At 40.6% G+C, this 12,682-nt stretch overlaps 1 protein-coding gene across 3 annotated transcripts in view; it reads left to right on the top strand.

The window, feature by feature from the left end:
- LOC139539930 (nuclear receptor ROR-alpha A-like) overlaps window positions 1–10,313 on the top strand; it is a 292,848-nt gene extending 282,535 nt beyond the window's left edge. For all 3 annotated transcript variants that reach the window (XM_071343340.1, XM_071343339.1, XM_071343341.1), the window contains 3 exons: window positions 300–410; window positions 3,377–3,489; window positions 3,901–10,313. In XM_071343340.1, the coding sequence (XP_071199441.1) occupies window positions 300–410; window positions 3,377–3,489; window positions 3,901–4,065 (389 nt within the window). In that variant the 3' untranslated portion in view covers window positions 4,066–10,313. The remainder of the gene's footprint in view (window positions 1–299; window positions 411–3,376; window positions 3,490–3,900) is intronic.
- The last annotated feature ends 2,369 nt before the right edge of the window (window positions 10,314–12,682 follow it).

Raw genomic sequence — 12,682 nt, 5'->3', positions numbered from 1 at the left:
GCCTGTCTCTCACAATCCCCAATAATTGATCTAACTAAAAGACTCATTTGTGACCTCATTCCAGGTTGCGTAATTCCACCCAACTGCCAGAATGGGACTAGTCGGGGAGGGAAAAGTCAGTAAAAGCATTGCTTGTTCCGCCTCAGACGCTCCCCTGTGCTGTCAGTGCACTGCACCTCTCCCCTCTCTGCCTGTGTGCCTCTCTCCCAATAAAGATCAAGAGTGTGACTTGCTCTTTGGTCTGCCTCACCCTCATCCCCAACCCTCTGTCTCTGTGTCTGTGTCCTTTGCTGTGGCAGGCTGTGACGACTTGATCAGCTCCGTCTTCGAGTTTGGGAAGAACTTGTGTTCTATGCACCTGTCTGAGGATGAGATCGCCCTGTTCTCCGCGTTCGTGTTGATGTCTGCAGGTAGGTGTCGTTCGCAGTACAACAAATTACAGATTTGCAGATACACACTGCAGGGTCTCTTATGTACCGTCTTGCCCTGAAACTACTCCAAACAGCATTTCATTGAACACCATCCATCTAGCATGTCCCTCAATTAGACACAGAAGTTAGAAATCAGTATAACTGATTACTGAGTGTTGCTGAGTACAACATACACTGAGTTGACAAAACATTAAGGACACCTGCTCTTTCCATGACATAGACTGACCAGGTGAATCCAGATGAAAGTTACGATCCCTTTTTGTTTGTTAAATCCACTTAAATCAGTGTAGATGAAGGGGGGGAGACAGGTTAAAGAATGATTTTTAAACATTGTGCCATTCAGAGCGAAAGACTTAATTGCCTTTGAAAGGGGTATGGTAGTAGGTGCCAGGCGAACCGGTTTGTGTCAAGAACTGCAACGCAGTTTCCCTTGTACATCAAGAATGATCCACCACCCAAAAGATATCCAACCAACTAGACACAACTGTGGGAAGCATTGGAGTCAATATGGGCCAGCATCCCTGTGGAACGCATTCGACACCTTATAGAGCCCATGCCCCGACGAGGGCAAAAGTGGGTGCAACTCAATATAAAATAAAATAAAATGTTGTTTTTCAACGGGTGCCGAATACAACAGGTGTAGATCTTACCGTGAAATACTTACTTACAAGCCCTTAACCAACAATGCAGTTTGAAGAAAATACTTTTTTTTACTTTCGTTTATTTAGTAAATATGTAACACAATAAAATAACAATAACAAGGCTATATACCGGGAATACCGGTACCGAGTCAATGTGCGGGGATTCAGGTTAGTCGAGGTAATTGAGGTAATTTGTACATGTAGGTAGGGGTAAAGTAGAGAATGAACAGCGAGTAGCAGCAGTGTAAAAACAAGGGGGGGTGTCAATGTAAATAGTCCCGAGTAGCCATTTGATTAATTGCTCAGCAGTCTTATGGCTTGGGAGTAGAAGCTGTTAAGGAGCCTTTTGGACCTAGACTTGGTGGTCTGGTACCGCGTGCCATGCAGTAGCAGAGAGAACAGTCTATGACTTGGGTGACTGGAGTCTTTGACAATTTTTTGGGCCTTCCTCTGACACCGCCTAGTATAGAGGTCCTGGTTGGCCCCAGTGATGTATTGAGCCGTACGCACTACCTTTTGTAGCGCCTTACGGTCGAATGCCGAGCAGTTGCCATACCAGGCAGTGATGCAACCGCTCAGAATGCTGGTTATAAAAAAAATATCAGAAACTTTGAACATCCCTCGGAGAACCATTAGATCCATTATTAAAAAATGGAAAGAATATGGCACCACAACAAAGCTGCCACGTGAGGGCTGCCCACCAGGCAAAGAGGGCATTAATCAGAGAAGCAACAAAGAGACCAAAGATAACCCTGAAGGAGCTGCAAAGCTCCACAGTGGAGATTGGAGTATCTGTCCATAGGACCACTTTAAGCCGTACACTCCACAGAGCTGGGCTTTACGGAAGAGTGACCAGAAAAAAAGCCATTGCTTAAAGAAAAAAATAAGCAAACACGTTTGGTGTTTGCCAAAAGGCATGTGGGAGACTCCCCAAACATGTAGAAGAAGGTACTCTGGTCAGATGAGACAGAAATGTAGCTTTTTGGACATCAAGGAAAACGCTATGTCTGGTGCAAACCCAACACCTCTCTTCACCCCGAGAACACCGTCCCCACAGTGAAGCATGGTGGTGGCAGCATCATGCTGTGATGATGTTTTTCATCGGCAGGGACTGGGAAACTGGTCAGAATTGAAGGAATGATGGATAGTGGTAAATACAGGGAAATTCTTGAGGGAAGCCTGTTTCAGTCGTCCAGAGATTTGAGACTGGGACGGAGGTTCACCTTCCAGCAGGACAATGACACTAAGCATACTGCTAAAGAAACGTTTGAGTGGTTTAAGGGGAAACATTAAATGTCTTGGAATGGCCTAGTCAAAGCCCAGACCTCAATCCAATTGAGAATCTGTGGTATGACTTAAAGATTGCTGTACACCAGCGGAACCCATCCAACTTGAAGGAGCTGGAGCAGTTTTGCCTTGAAGAATGGGCAAAAGTCCCAATGGCTAGATGTGCCAAGCTTACAGAGACATACCCCAAGAGACTTGCAGCTGTAATTGCTGCAAAAGTTGGCTCTACAAAGTATTGACTTTGGGGGGGTGAATAGTTAGGCACGCTCATGTCTTCTGTTTTTTTCTTATTATTTCTTGTTTTCTTTTACAATAAAAAGGATTTTGCATCTTCAAAGTGATAGGCATATTGTGTAAATCAATGATACAAACCCCCCAAGAAATACATTTGAATTCCAGGTTGTAAGGCAACAGAATAGGAAAAATGCCAAGGGGGGTGAATACTTTCTCAAGCCACTGTAGACTGTCTCATCGTTGTCGGTGATCAGGCCTACCACGTTGTGTTGTCAGCAAACTTAATGAAGGTGTTGGGGTTGTGCTTGGCCACGCAGTCGTGGGTGAACATGGAGTACAGGTGGGGACTAAGCACGCACCCCTGAGGGGCCTCCTTGTTGAGGATCAGCGTGGCAGATGTGTTGTTGCCTACTCTTACTACCTGGGCGCGACCCGTCAGGAAGTCCAGGATTCAATTGCAGAGGGAGGTGTTTAGTCCCAGGGTCCTTAGCTTAGTGATGAGCTTTGCGGGGAATGCTGAGCTGTAGTCAATGAACAGCATTCTCGCATAGGTGTTCCTTTTGTCCTGGTGGAAAAGGGCAGTGTGGCGTGCAATTGAGATTGCATCATCTGTTGGGGCGGTATGCGAATTGGAGTGAGTCTAGGGTTTCTGGGATAATGGTGTTGATGTGAGCCATTCGGAAGGTGTTCCTAATGTTTGGTACACTCAGTGTATTCATCCACTGTAGATTCTGTAAACATTGCAGTGCTGATAATGGAGTGTGTTTCTTCTTCTCTGTGTAGACCGGTCCTGGCTCCAGGAGAAGGTGAAGGTGGAGAAACTCCAGCAGAAGATCCAGCTGGCACTGCAGCATGTCCTGCAGAAGAACCACAGAGAGGATGGCATACTCACCAAGGTACACCTCACACCCATACACCTACTCTAACTATATCTGTCATCTATAAGGGACACTATAAAGACCTGAACTCAGCTGGATTATCGAAACCTCTCCTGAACTCTGAAAAAGATTGTTTACAGTGATCCATTATTGTATGAAAATCAAGCAGTAGATTTCATGGTTGGCAGCATACACAAGCTAAACTAAGTTCATATTTTTGAGCAGAGATGAGAAGATATGTAACAATGGCATGCAAGCTCCATAAGAAGTGTCAAGATTTCCCCTGCTTGAGTGCCTGTACCAATATTTACTAGTCTGTTTGCCCCTGTGTGAAAGTGAATTTAGAGATGTTTTTCTTCAGCGTATCTCCATGTCCTTGCCTTACTGTGAATCTAAATAACAGCCTGTCTCTTTTCCTTTCTCACACAGTTGATATGCAAAGTGTCAACACTGCGAGCGCTGTGCAGCAGGCATACAGAGAAGCTGACGGCTTTCAAAGCAATATACCCAGACATTGTGCGTTCCCACTTTCCCCCGTTATACAAGGAGCTCTTCGGATCGGACTTTGAGCAGTCCATGCCCATTGACGGGTAGCCAGTAGCCTTGCCAGGTGCCAGTGTGGCCACGCGGGGAATGTCATAGGGAGCATGAATCTGAGACACTTTAACGGTGCCCTGCACAAACCAGGACGGACGGCACGCTGCACACTTTTCTTTATTTTTCTTTCTTGAGGGGAGGGTTGGGGGGGGTTTGATTCTGTCTGTTTATTTCACTGGGTTTAGTTGTCTCCGTTTAGAACCCAGGTGGGACTCTAAGCCCAGGGGACATGAAGAAAAGTTGGAGACAATGCTTTCTCTTTGGATGAACTTGACCCTCTCATGCACATCATTCCAGCATGTTCCCAGGATGTCTCACACTGGTTAGCACTCATTGTTTTGACTTGTTTCCACAAAAGATAATTTATTGTATGGAGAAAATTATTGAATATGTCTGTGCACATGCCTAACCTAAAATTCTCCTCAGCAACCAACGATCTGGCTCTCCACTTCTCCTCTGGAGCTTCAATGTCCCATGTCTCATTGCATTGGAATACAGTTTCAATCTAACCTGTATCATATACACCAACGAAGATAGCTGCCAGGGCATGTTAATCCTCCATTAATCCTTGGTAAAGCTTCTGTGAGAATCACAAATGGAAATTCATTGCTGCTAATGTGCATGTCCTGGTCAAGTTCAGCCCCTGTTCTCTTGTGTTTAGTTGTATGTTTGGAATGCAGTGTTTAGAATGAGAACTCGCAGCGACTTTGAGAGGGGCTCCTTCAGTGAGAGGCAATGTAAACGGCACCTCTCTATGGACAATCATCTAAAAAGAAAAGTAGAATTCTGGTAATTCTAGTCAAAACGCAATGATTTTAGCTGTCAGACTCCATCCACCATGGTTGCTTAGTGAAATCATGTAAGGCCATCTGCTATTAATCATTGTGTGGACAGATACCCTGGAGAAACATAGGGCACCGCCACAACGATAAGGGTCCATTCCACCTGTTTTATAATGTACTACAGGGTATACGTATAAGTACTTACTATACAGAAAAAAGTAATGTTTATAGATTCTATTTTAAATATAATGTATGATATTAGTAGTTAGACAATTCTTAATTGTTGAATTGATAAGGCACTTTTATTTGCACCTTTCTTTAATTTAAGACTTGTATATTACCTAGTGATGTGTTGCATGTGCACAAGAAATACCAGTTGAACCATGGTCACAGAGGCTTGTCCTGAGAGCTGCAGACAATGCTGTTCTGGGTGTGGGTTTGTTTTGGCTAGTTTGGGTTTGGCTGTGAGATTGCTAGGGTGGTATGTTCTGGAGAGGCAAGTCACATTCACTCCATCACCTATTAGTTTAACACCCCCGACACACATGCATGCACTCTCAAACAAAAGCACACATGCACAATAAACCTGGGCTGAATTGATCATTCTGAAGATGTTTCTGCTCAATCCAACATCTCCATCTAGTGGAAAGTAGAGACACAGAAGGCCATGTGATAGAGAACTTTTGAAATACAGTACAATGCCGATTAGAGAGTGGTCCACACAGGCCTCTGACCATCTGTTGATCCTTCTGTTTACCCTTACACGTTAGTGTGTTTGTGTTATCAGTGTGGAGGAGTGACTGTGACTGCCTCTTCCCCAAGACCTCAGCCAAGCTATGCCATTTGTTATGGGACAGAAAAGGAAAGGAGGAAGAAGGAGATGTAATATTCAAAGCCTTGTCTGGTAGTAAAGCTTCTATTTTTGTAACATGTAGAGTGAATTAAACTCAAAGAGAGGGGGAGAGAAAGAGAAGTCAGGTAGTACCTACTATATTCCCGCAATAATTAGAGAAGCTGTTTGTATGACTAGTAGAGAAACATGACAATGGTAGAACAAGTGCTATTTTCAGAATGCTTTGTTGTTGTGGTTTTGTTGCGTGTGTCTTTCTTGTCAGTGTGGTAGAGAAGTGGTAGAACACCCCCTGGATGTGCCATATAGTAGTTGTTGCTCCTGCTTTGCCGTTTACATGTCCATAATATAGAATGAATTGTTCTGACATTCCAGAAAAGTCAGTGGTGGCTTGTAGAGAATTCCCATTTAATCCTGATATCCCTTTAGATAACCCATAACAGCATGGGTGCAGTTTAGACACAACCCTCACCATAGTGTTATTTTATTTTTTTGCACACGATCATTCCTCTGCCGTGAAATTTGTCCAAGCCAGAGAATCTTGTGCTGTCACCCCTCAGGGAAGAGTTATTTTACGCTTTCTGTTTGAAATTTGATCTCTTGTGTTGTTGGTCCTCATTAGGTTTAGTTTATGTTTTGTTCAGGGATGTTCAATATTAAGTGGTTAAGAAGAACATGTGAAATTCATTACTGAGTAGTATTTTCCATTGCTGATGTAAAGTACTTAAGGGGCTGTTGGCTAAGCACCAGAACTAAAAGTCAAGCTCATAACAAAAACAAACTTTATTTTTTCCATGTTTACAGTCAGTTTTCCCATTGGCCATACAGAATAGTTATTATTTTATCTACACTATATTTCTATTGGATACAATTCCAATGATAACGTTCTTCGTGTGGACTCCAATGTCACCAGGGCCATTGTCACAAACGTATTATTATGATTACCCTGTGTTAGATAAACCAAATATACTTACGCAATATAAAATATCTCTTCTTTAGGCTGTATTAATGCTGTGCTTAAATAAGGGCCTGGGTGACCACCAGTAGCCTCTACTCCCAACCAGTGAAACCCAGTCTGTTTCAACCAATGAAACCCAGTCTGTCTCAAACAGTGATTGACAATCCAGGTGATAGCGGGCCTGCCCTGTGGCCCAGTGAGAGAGACATGGAAGCTCAGGGAGGTAACATACAGACAAACAGACAGACCGGGGAAGCAGGTCTCTTTCCTCTGGACATAATGTATGCATAGCGTATGCTTTGAAATTTCATTCATTTATGAGCTTCTCATACTCTTTGACGGCTCTCGATTTATTATAGGAGGCAGGTTAACTTTTTCGTAGCACATTGGACATGCAGTACTGTACCTTCTTTTCACTAAGTCAGTCAAATCTTTACTTTTTCTACGCTTGCCCCCTAGCATATTCTCAGCCAATAACTATTTGGTAGCTGTGTGTAAGTAACGATTATAGGTTTCTGCCAGGTAGCCACTGGAGTGGAATCCCATTTCCTGAAACACAGATGTCATTCTCTGTCTCCTGAATTATAGGTCTGTTCCCTGTGTTGTTATGTCCTCCTTTTAAGCTGTGTTTGTGTACAGTTTGATAGCAATAATGATTTGACAATGGGAAATGATCAGAGGCATTGTGTCTGTCACAGTTTCAACAAACATCTCTGCACCCACATGGCGTGGAGGGATACATCATCCTGCATGCTTTCATTTTAGACATATTTAGCAAAGGATTGCTGCTGAGTCTGCTAGTCTATCAATGTGAATAACACCTTATGGTCCTTATGTCTCTGCTCTCTGTGTCACTCGTGTAAACAAGCAATAGTGTGTGTGTGTATGTGTGTTTGTGTACTCACTGTGTGCATAAGATAAACCCCAGACAAGGCTTTAATAAACTAAGAGGAAAAGCGTTATGTGAATGAGGAGTCTGGTAGGTCTTGGCTTTCCCTGGATTCGGTAACACAGAGATTGTTCCATCCCGTATAGGGTTTAAGTGTTATAAGCATGACATAATACCTCTTTACAATTTATAGTCCTTCAAAGCGCACAGGAGCAAATGACTAACCACTCAGTCTCATGATGTGTTCAGTGCAGAGTAATTGGTAGAAAAAGAGACAAGTTGACAGGGAACAACACACCATCCTGCATGTCATACATGTTATCTTGAGATGATTTGACTGCCTAGGAATCATGGGACTCCTATTTATTTGCCATAGAATATAGATTGTAAAGGTATGTGTGATGTCATGCTTACAACTGTGCTGTATTGAAGTGTTACCCAGATCTATCAGTCAGTTGAATTGCATTTTAACAATACTCTCATTTTCCAAAGCACAACTAATACAGTTTTAAGATAAAAAAAACAAACATTTTAGAATATAGTAAAAATGGAAAATTGAGAAAAAAAACTTCTAGCCATAATCGAATGTCAAGCAATAATATGTGGTGCATTATTTTAATTTTGTGCATAGGCTTTGGACATCTGCATGTAAATACACCTCTTATTTATCACTTTTGTTTTTGTTTTAATTTGTGTTATTTGGTTCTGGTTGTTATATTGTTTAATCAGTATATTTGATTGGTTCTGTTCCCAGATGGAGGATAAAACCTCATATGGCCTGTAAACTGTATATCTTCATTTCTCTTTCTCTCTCTCTCTTTCCCTCATCCTCAGCTTTTAATCCACAATATTTAATGTTATTATTGATCACATGTATAAAGGTAACTTTGTAACTTCTGTCTTTATAGGTAAGGAGAAAATACTGCTACTAAGGCCTACAAATATTTATATGTTTATCAAATACACCATGCTGTACAATTTCTCAGATTTTAGTATGCTTCTCTCCTTTAGGATTAGATTGATAGTGGTAGGGTGTGCCAACATTTATTTTGTGTTATCTTGATGTGTGGTGCTAGGTAAGTTCATTTTGTGGACAAAGTCTTGATTCCTAGACTTGGCCACCCTATTAGTCCATTCATTTCATAAAGTATTGGTGCATTATTGATATTAGGACAATAAATAATCATGGTAATGATAATGATTATGATAGTGGTAAATTTACTTCAAAACCCAGCCAGTACAGTACCTGTATCAGTGTGCTAGTCCTGGGATAAGGCTCTTATTTCCTTCTCACTTAAAAATGATTATCAAAACCAGTATCTACTAATGAACAGGTTATTATTTAAGGTTGCTCTACTGATTTCTGGAAAAAAAAGGCTAAAACAGCAGTATTGTTTTTCTTTGTTCTGATTGTAAAAAAACACTTGCTGAGGCTGTAGCTGGTCATATTTGCAAATGCGGAGTATTTACCTCTTTAAGCTGTGTAGTACTTTACTTTACATAGGAAAGTACTGTGCTATTGTCCATTTAAAACAGCCATTTTATGGCTTCCTTATTTCAAAGTTAGTCTGCCCTGAAACAGTGTTTTTCTTTTAGACCAGTTTAGACCAGTTTAGACCCTTGGCACCACCGTTGTGTTATTAGAAAAAATGTACCTGAAAAAGATCACCGTTAGAGGTTAGACATTTTTTGTAACCTTTTTTTTCTTCTTTTCACTCAGTAGCAAATATCAGCCAGAATGTGCTTGCAATAATACACAATGTACTACACTGAGTGCCTCTCAGTGTTACAGGATGCATAAATGGTATTCAATTGTTATTGTTTTTGTTTTCCAAACATGTACTCAGCTGACAATGTATTTGCACGTAGGTTAACTCTGTCACCTATGTGTTACTACATTTTTCATATTCTGTCTTTATAAATTACACATTTTCTTGTTTATTTAAGGCACCATGTTAGATATTCAGATTATATAAATACGTTTCTCCCTCTTGTCTGAGTAGCATAACTGGGAAGGATGTAGTAATGTAAAATTGTCAAATCGATGAAGTACATTCTGGCTGACAATATTGCATAAAAGATGACCTGCTGATCCAGGTTCTGGATTTTACAAAAAAATGGACAATCCACGTTGATGTTTTTCACTTTGTTTTGTGATCATAAAATGATGATTTCTTTATTGAGAACAGATAATTGACTAATGCATTGTATTTCAAATATTCATATGTGTATGCAAAAGATGCATACAACACATCTGAATTTCTTTAATGTTCTGTGTTTAATGTAAGCTCAAGGGGTTAGGATAACTTAATATGATGGCTCGAGTGTGGGTGGGATATTTCTCCTTGTGAAAGCAGTATGAACTGTAGAAAGCAGAAACCGGTATGTGGTTGTCACAAATTTTTAAGTCACATGTTTGCTACTTATGATGGGAACAGATGATCATGTACCTTTTTATCCAGCTCTTTTGAATTCTCTTTAGCAGGTAGTCTATTCACAAAAGTAGTTTTGCTCCTTCTTGTCTGATTCTTAAATATGGAAATAAGTATTTTGATTCATTTTGTACATACGGGTGTAAAGAAAAATAAGAAATGTAATGTTGTCTTTTAAATACTTTCCATTCTAATATGAATGTTGTTATATTGTACTTAGAAACTGTACCTTTAATATTACCTTTATTAAAAGTGCATTGGACACATCGATTTTAGATGTGCTTTATGTGCTGTTATCCCATAATAAAATTTACCGCTTGTAATGGGCTCTTAATTTCTGGTTGTCTCTCTATTGTCTGTCTCCTTTTATACAATACACTACATCAGAGCTCTCCAAACCTGTTCCTGGAGCGCTACCCTCCTGTAGGTTTTCAATCTTACTCCAGTTGTAACTAACCTGATTCAGTTTATCAACCAGCTATATTAGAATCTGGTGCGCTAGATTAGGGTTGGAGCAAAAACACTACAGGACGGTAGCTATCCAGGAACAGGGTTGGAAAGCCCTGCGACTACACAGATACAGTGCCCTCAGAAAGTATTCACAACCCTTGACTTTTGTTGTGTTACAGCCCAAATTTTAAATTGATTACATTGAGATTTTTGTCAAAGTGGAATTATGTTTTTTGAAAGTCAAAATAAGTTCAGGAGTAAAAATGTGCTTAACAAGTCACATAATAAGTTGCATGGACTCACACTGTGTGCAATAATAGTGTTTGACATGATTTTTGAATGACTTCCTCATCTCTACTCCACACATACAATTATCTATAAGGTCCCTCAGGGACCCATCCAAAGAAGGGCACCTATTGGTAGATGGGCCAAAATAAAAAAGCAGTCATTGGAATATCCCTTTAAGCATGGTGAAGTTATTAATTTCTCTTACATGCACCATACATGCACTCAAATGTATTCAGTTGGCCTTGCTGTTATGATTTTTGTTGTCCTTGATATCTTTTGTTTTTTGCATTTTTTTCTGTTTTCCTTTCTCTTTGTCTTTTTTGTCTTTTGTTCATTTTGTTGGTTGTTGGGAGGATCTTGGAGGGCTGGTGGCCTGGTGGTTGGGAGCTTGGGCCGGTGGCTGATAGGTCGCTGGTTCAGATCCCCGTTTTTGACCTTGTGGGAGATCTGTCGATGTGCCCTTAAACAGGGCGTTGACCCTGGTTGCTTCTGTGGGTCGCTCCGGATGGGAATCTGTTAGATGACTGAATGTAATGTAAATGTTGAGCGGCTTCACTGCAGGTAGATTGTATTTTTGAATCCCCCCCTCCCCCAAAAAACAATAAAAAAACAAAGAAACAAACATTACACTTTGGATGGTGTATAAATACACCCTGTCACTACAAAGATACAGGCATCCTTCCTAACTCAGTTGCCGGAAAGGAAGGAAACCACTCAGGGATCACCATGAGGCCAATGGTTACTTTAAAACAGTTACAGAGTTTAATGGCTGTGATAGGAGAAAACTGAGGATGGATCAACAACATTGTACTGTAGTTTCTCCACAATACTAACCTAATTGACAGGGTTAAAAGAAGGAAGCCTGTACAGAATAAAAATAAACCAAAACATGCATCCTGTTTCCAACAACGCACTAAAGTAGTAATACTTTAAAGAAATGTGGCAAAGCAATTCACTTTTTGTCCTGAATATTTTCAAGCGTAGTGGTGGCTGCATCATGTTATGGGTATGCCTGTAATCGTTAAGGACTGAGTAATTTTTCAGGCCAAAAAATAAATGGAATGCACAGGCAAAATCATAGCGGAAAACCTTGTTGAGTCTGCTTTCCACCAGTAACTGGAAGACAAATTCACATTTCAGCAGGACAATAACCTAAAACACAAGCCCAAATATACACTGGAGTTGCTTAATGTACCAAGAAGACAGTGAATGTTCCTGAGTGGGCGAGTTACAGTTTTGACTTAAATCTACTTGAAATTCTATGGCAAGAACTGAAAATGGTTGTCTAGCAAAGATCAACAACCAATTTGACAGGCCTTGAAGAATTTTGAAAAGAATAATAGGCAAATGTTGCACAATCCAGGTGTAGAAAGCTCTTAGAGGCTTACCCAAAAAGACTTGCAGCTGTAATCGCTGCCAAATGTGTTTCTACAAAGTATTGACTCAGGGGTGTTAAAAATTATGTAAATTAAACATGACTGTCACGTTCCTGACCTTATTTCCTTTGTTTAGTATTGTTTAGTTGGTCAGGACGTGAGCTGGGTGGGCATTCTATGTTATGTGTTTCTATGTTGGGTTCATTCAACTAGCCTGATATGGTTCTCAGTCAGGGGCAGGTGTTTTACGTTTCCTCTGATTGAGAACCATATTAAGGTAGGCTGTTCTCACTGTTTGTTGGTGGGTGATTGTTGCTGTGTCTGTGTTTGTTCACCACACGGTACTGTTTCGTTTCGTTGGTTCCTGTTCGTGCGTTCATTGTTTTATGTGTTCTCAAGTTCAGGTCTGTTAACGTCGTTTATTATTTTGTAGTTTGTTCAAGTGTATTTTCGTCTTCGTTATTATTATTAAAATTATTATGTATTCAACCCACACTGCGTTTTGGTCCGATCCTTGCTCCTCTTCAGACGAGGAGGAAGACGAGCGTTACAATGACTGTATCTCTATAAATTTGCAAAAAATTCTAAA

This window comes from Salvelinus alpinus, chromosome 15 (assembly GCF_045679555.1).
Source record: "Salvelinus alpinus chromosome 15, SLU_Salpinus.1, whole genome shotgun sequence".
Taxonomy (NCBI): Eukaryota; Metazoa; Chordata; class Actinopteri; order Salmoniformes; family Salmonidae; genus Salvelinus; species Salvelinus alpinus.
Note: the sequence above shows the minus strand (reverse complement) of the source record. Positions and strands in the feature narration are given on the sequence as shown.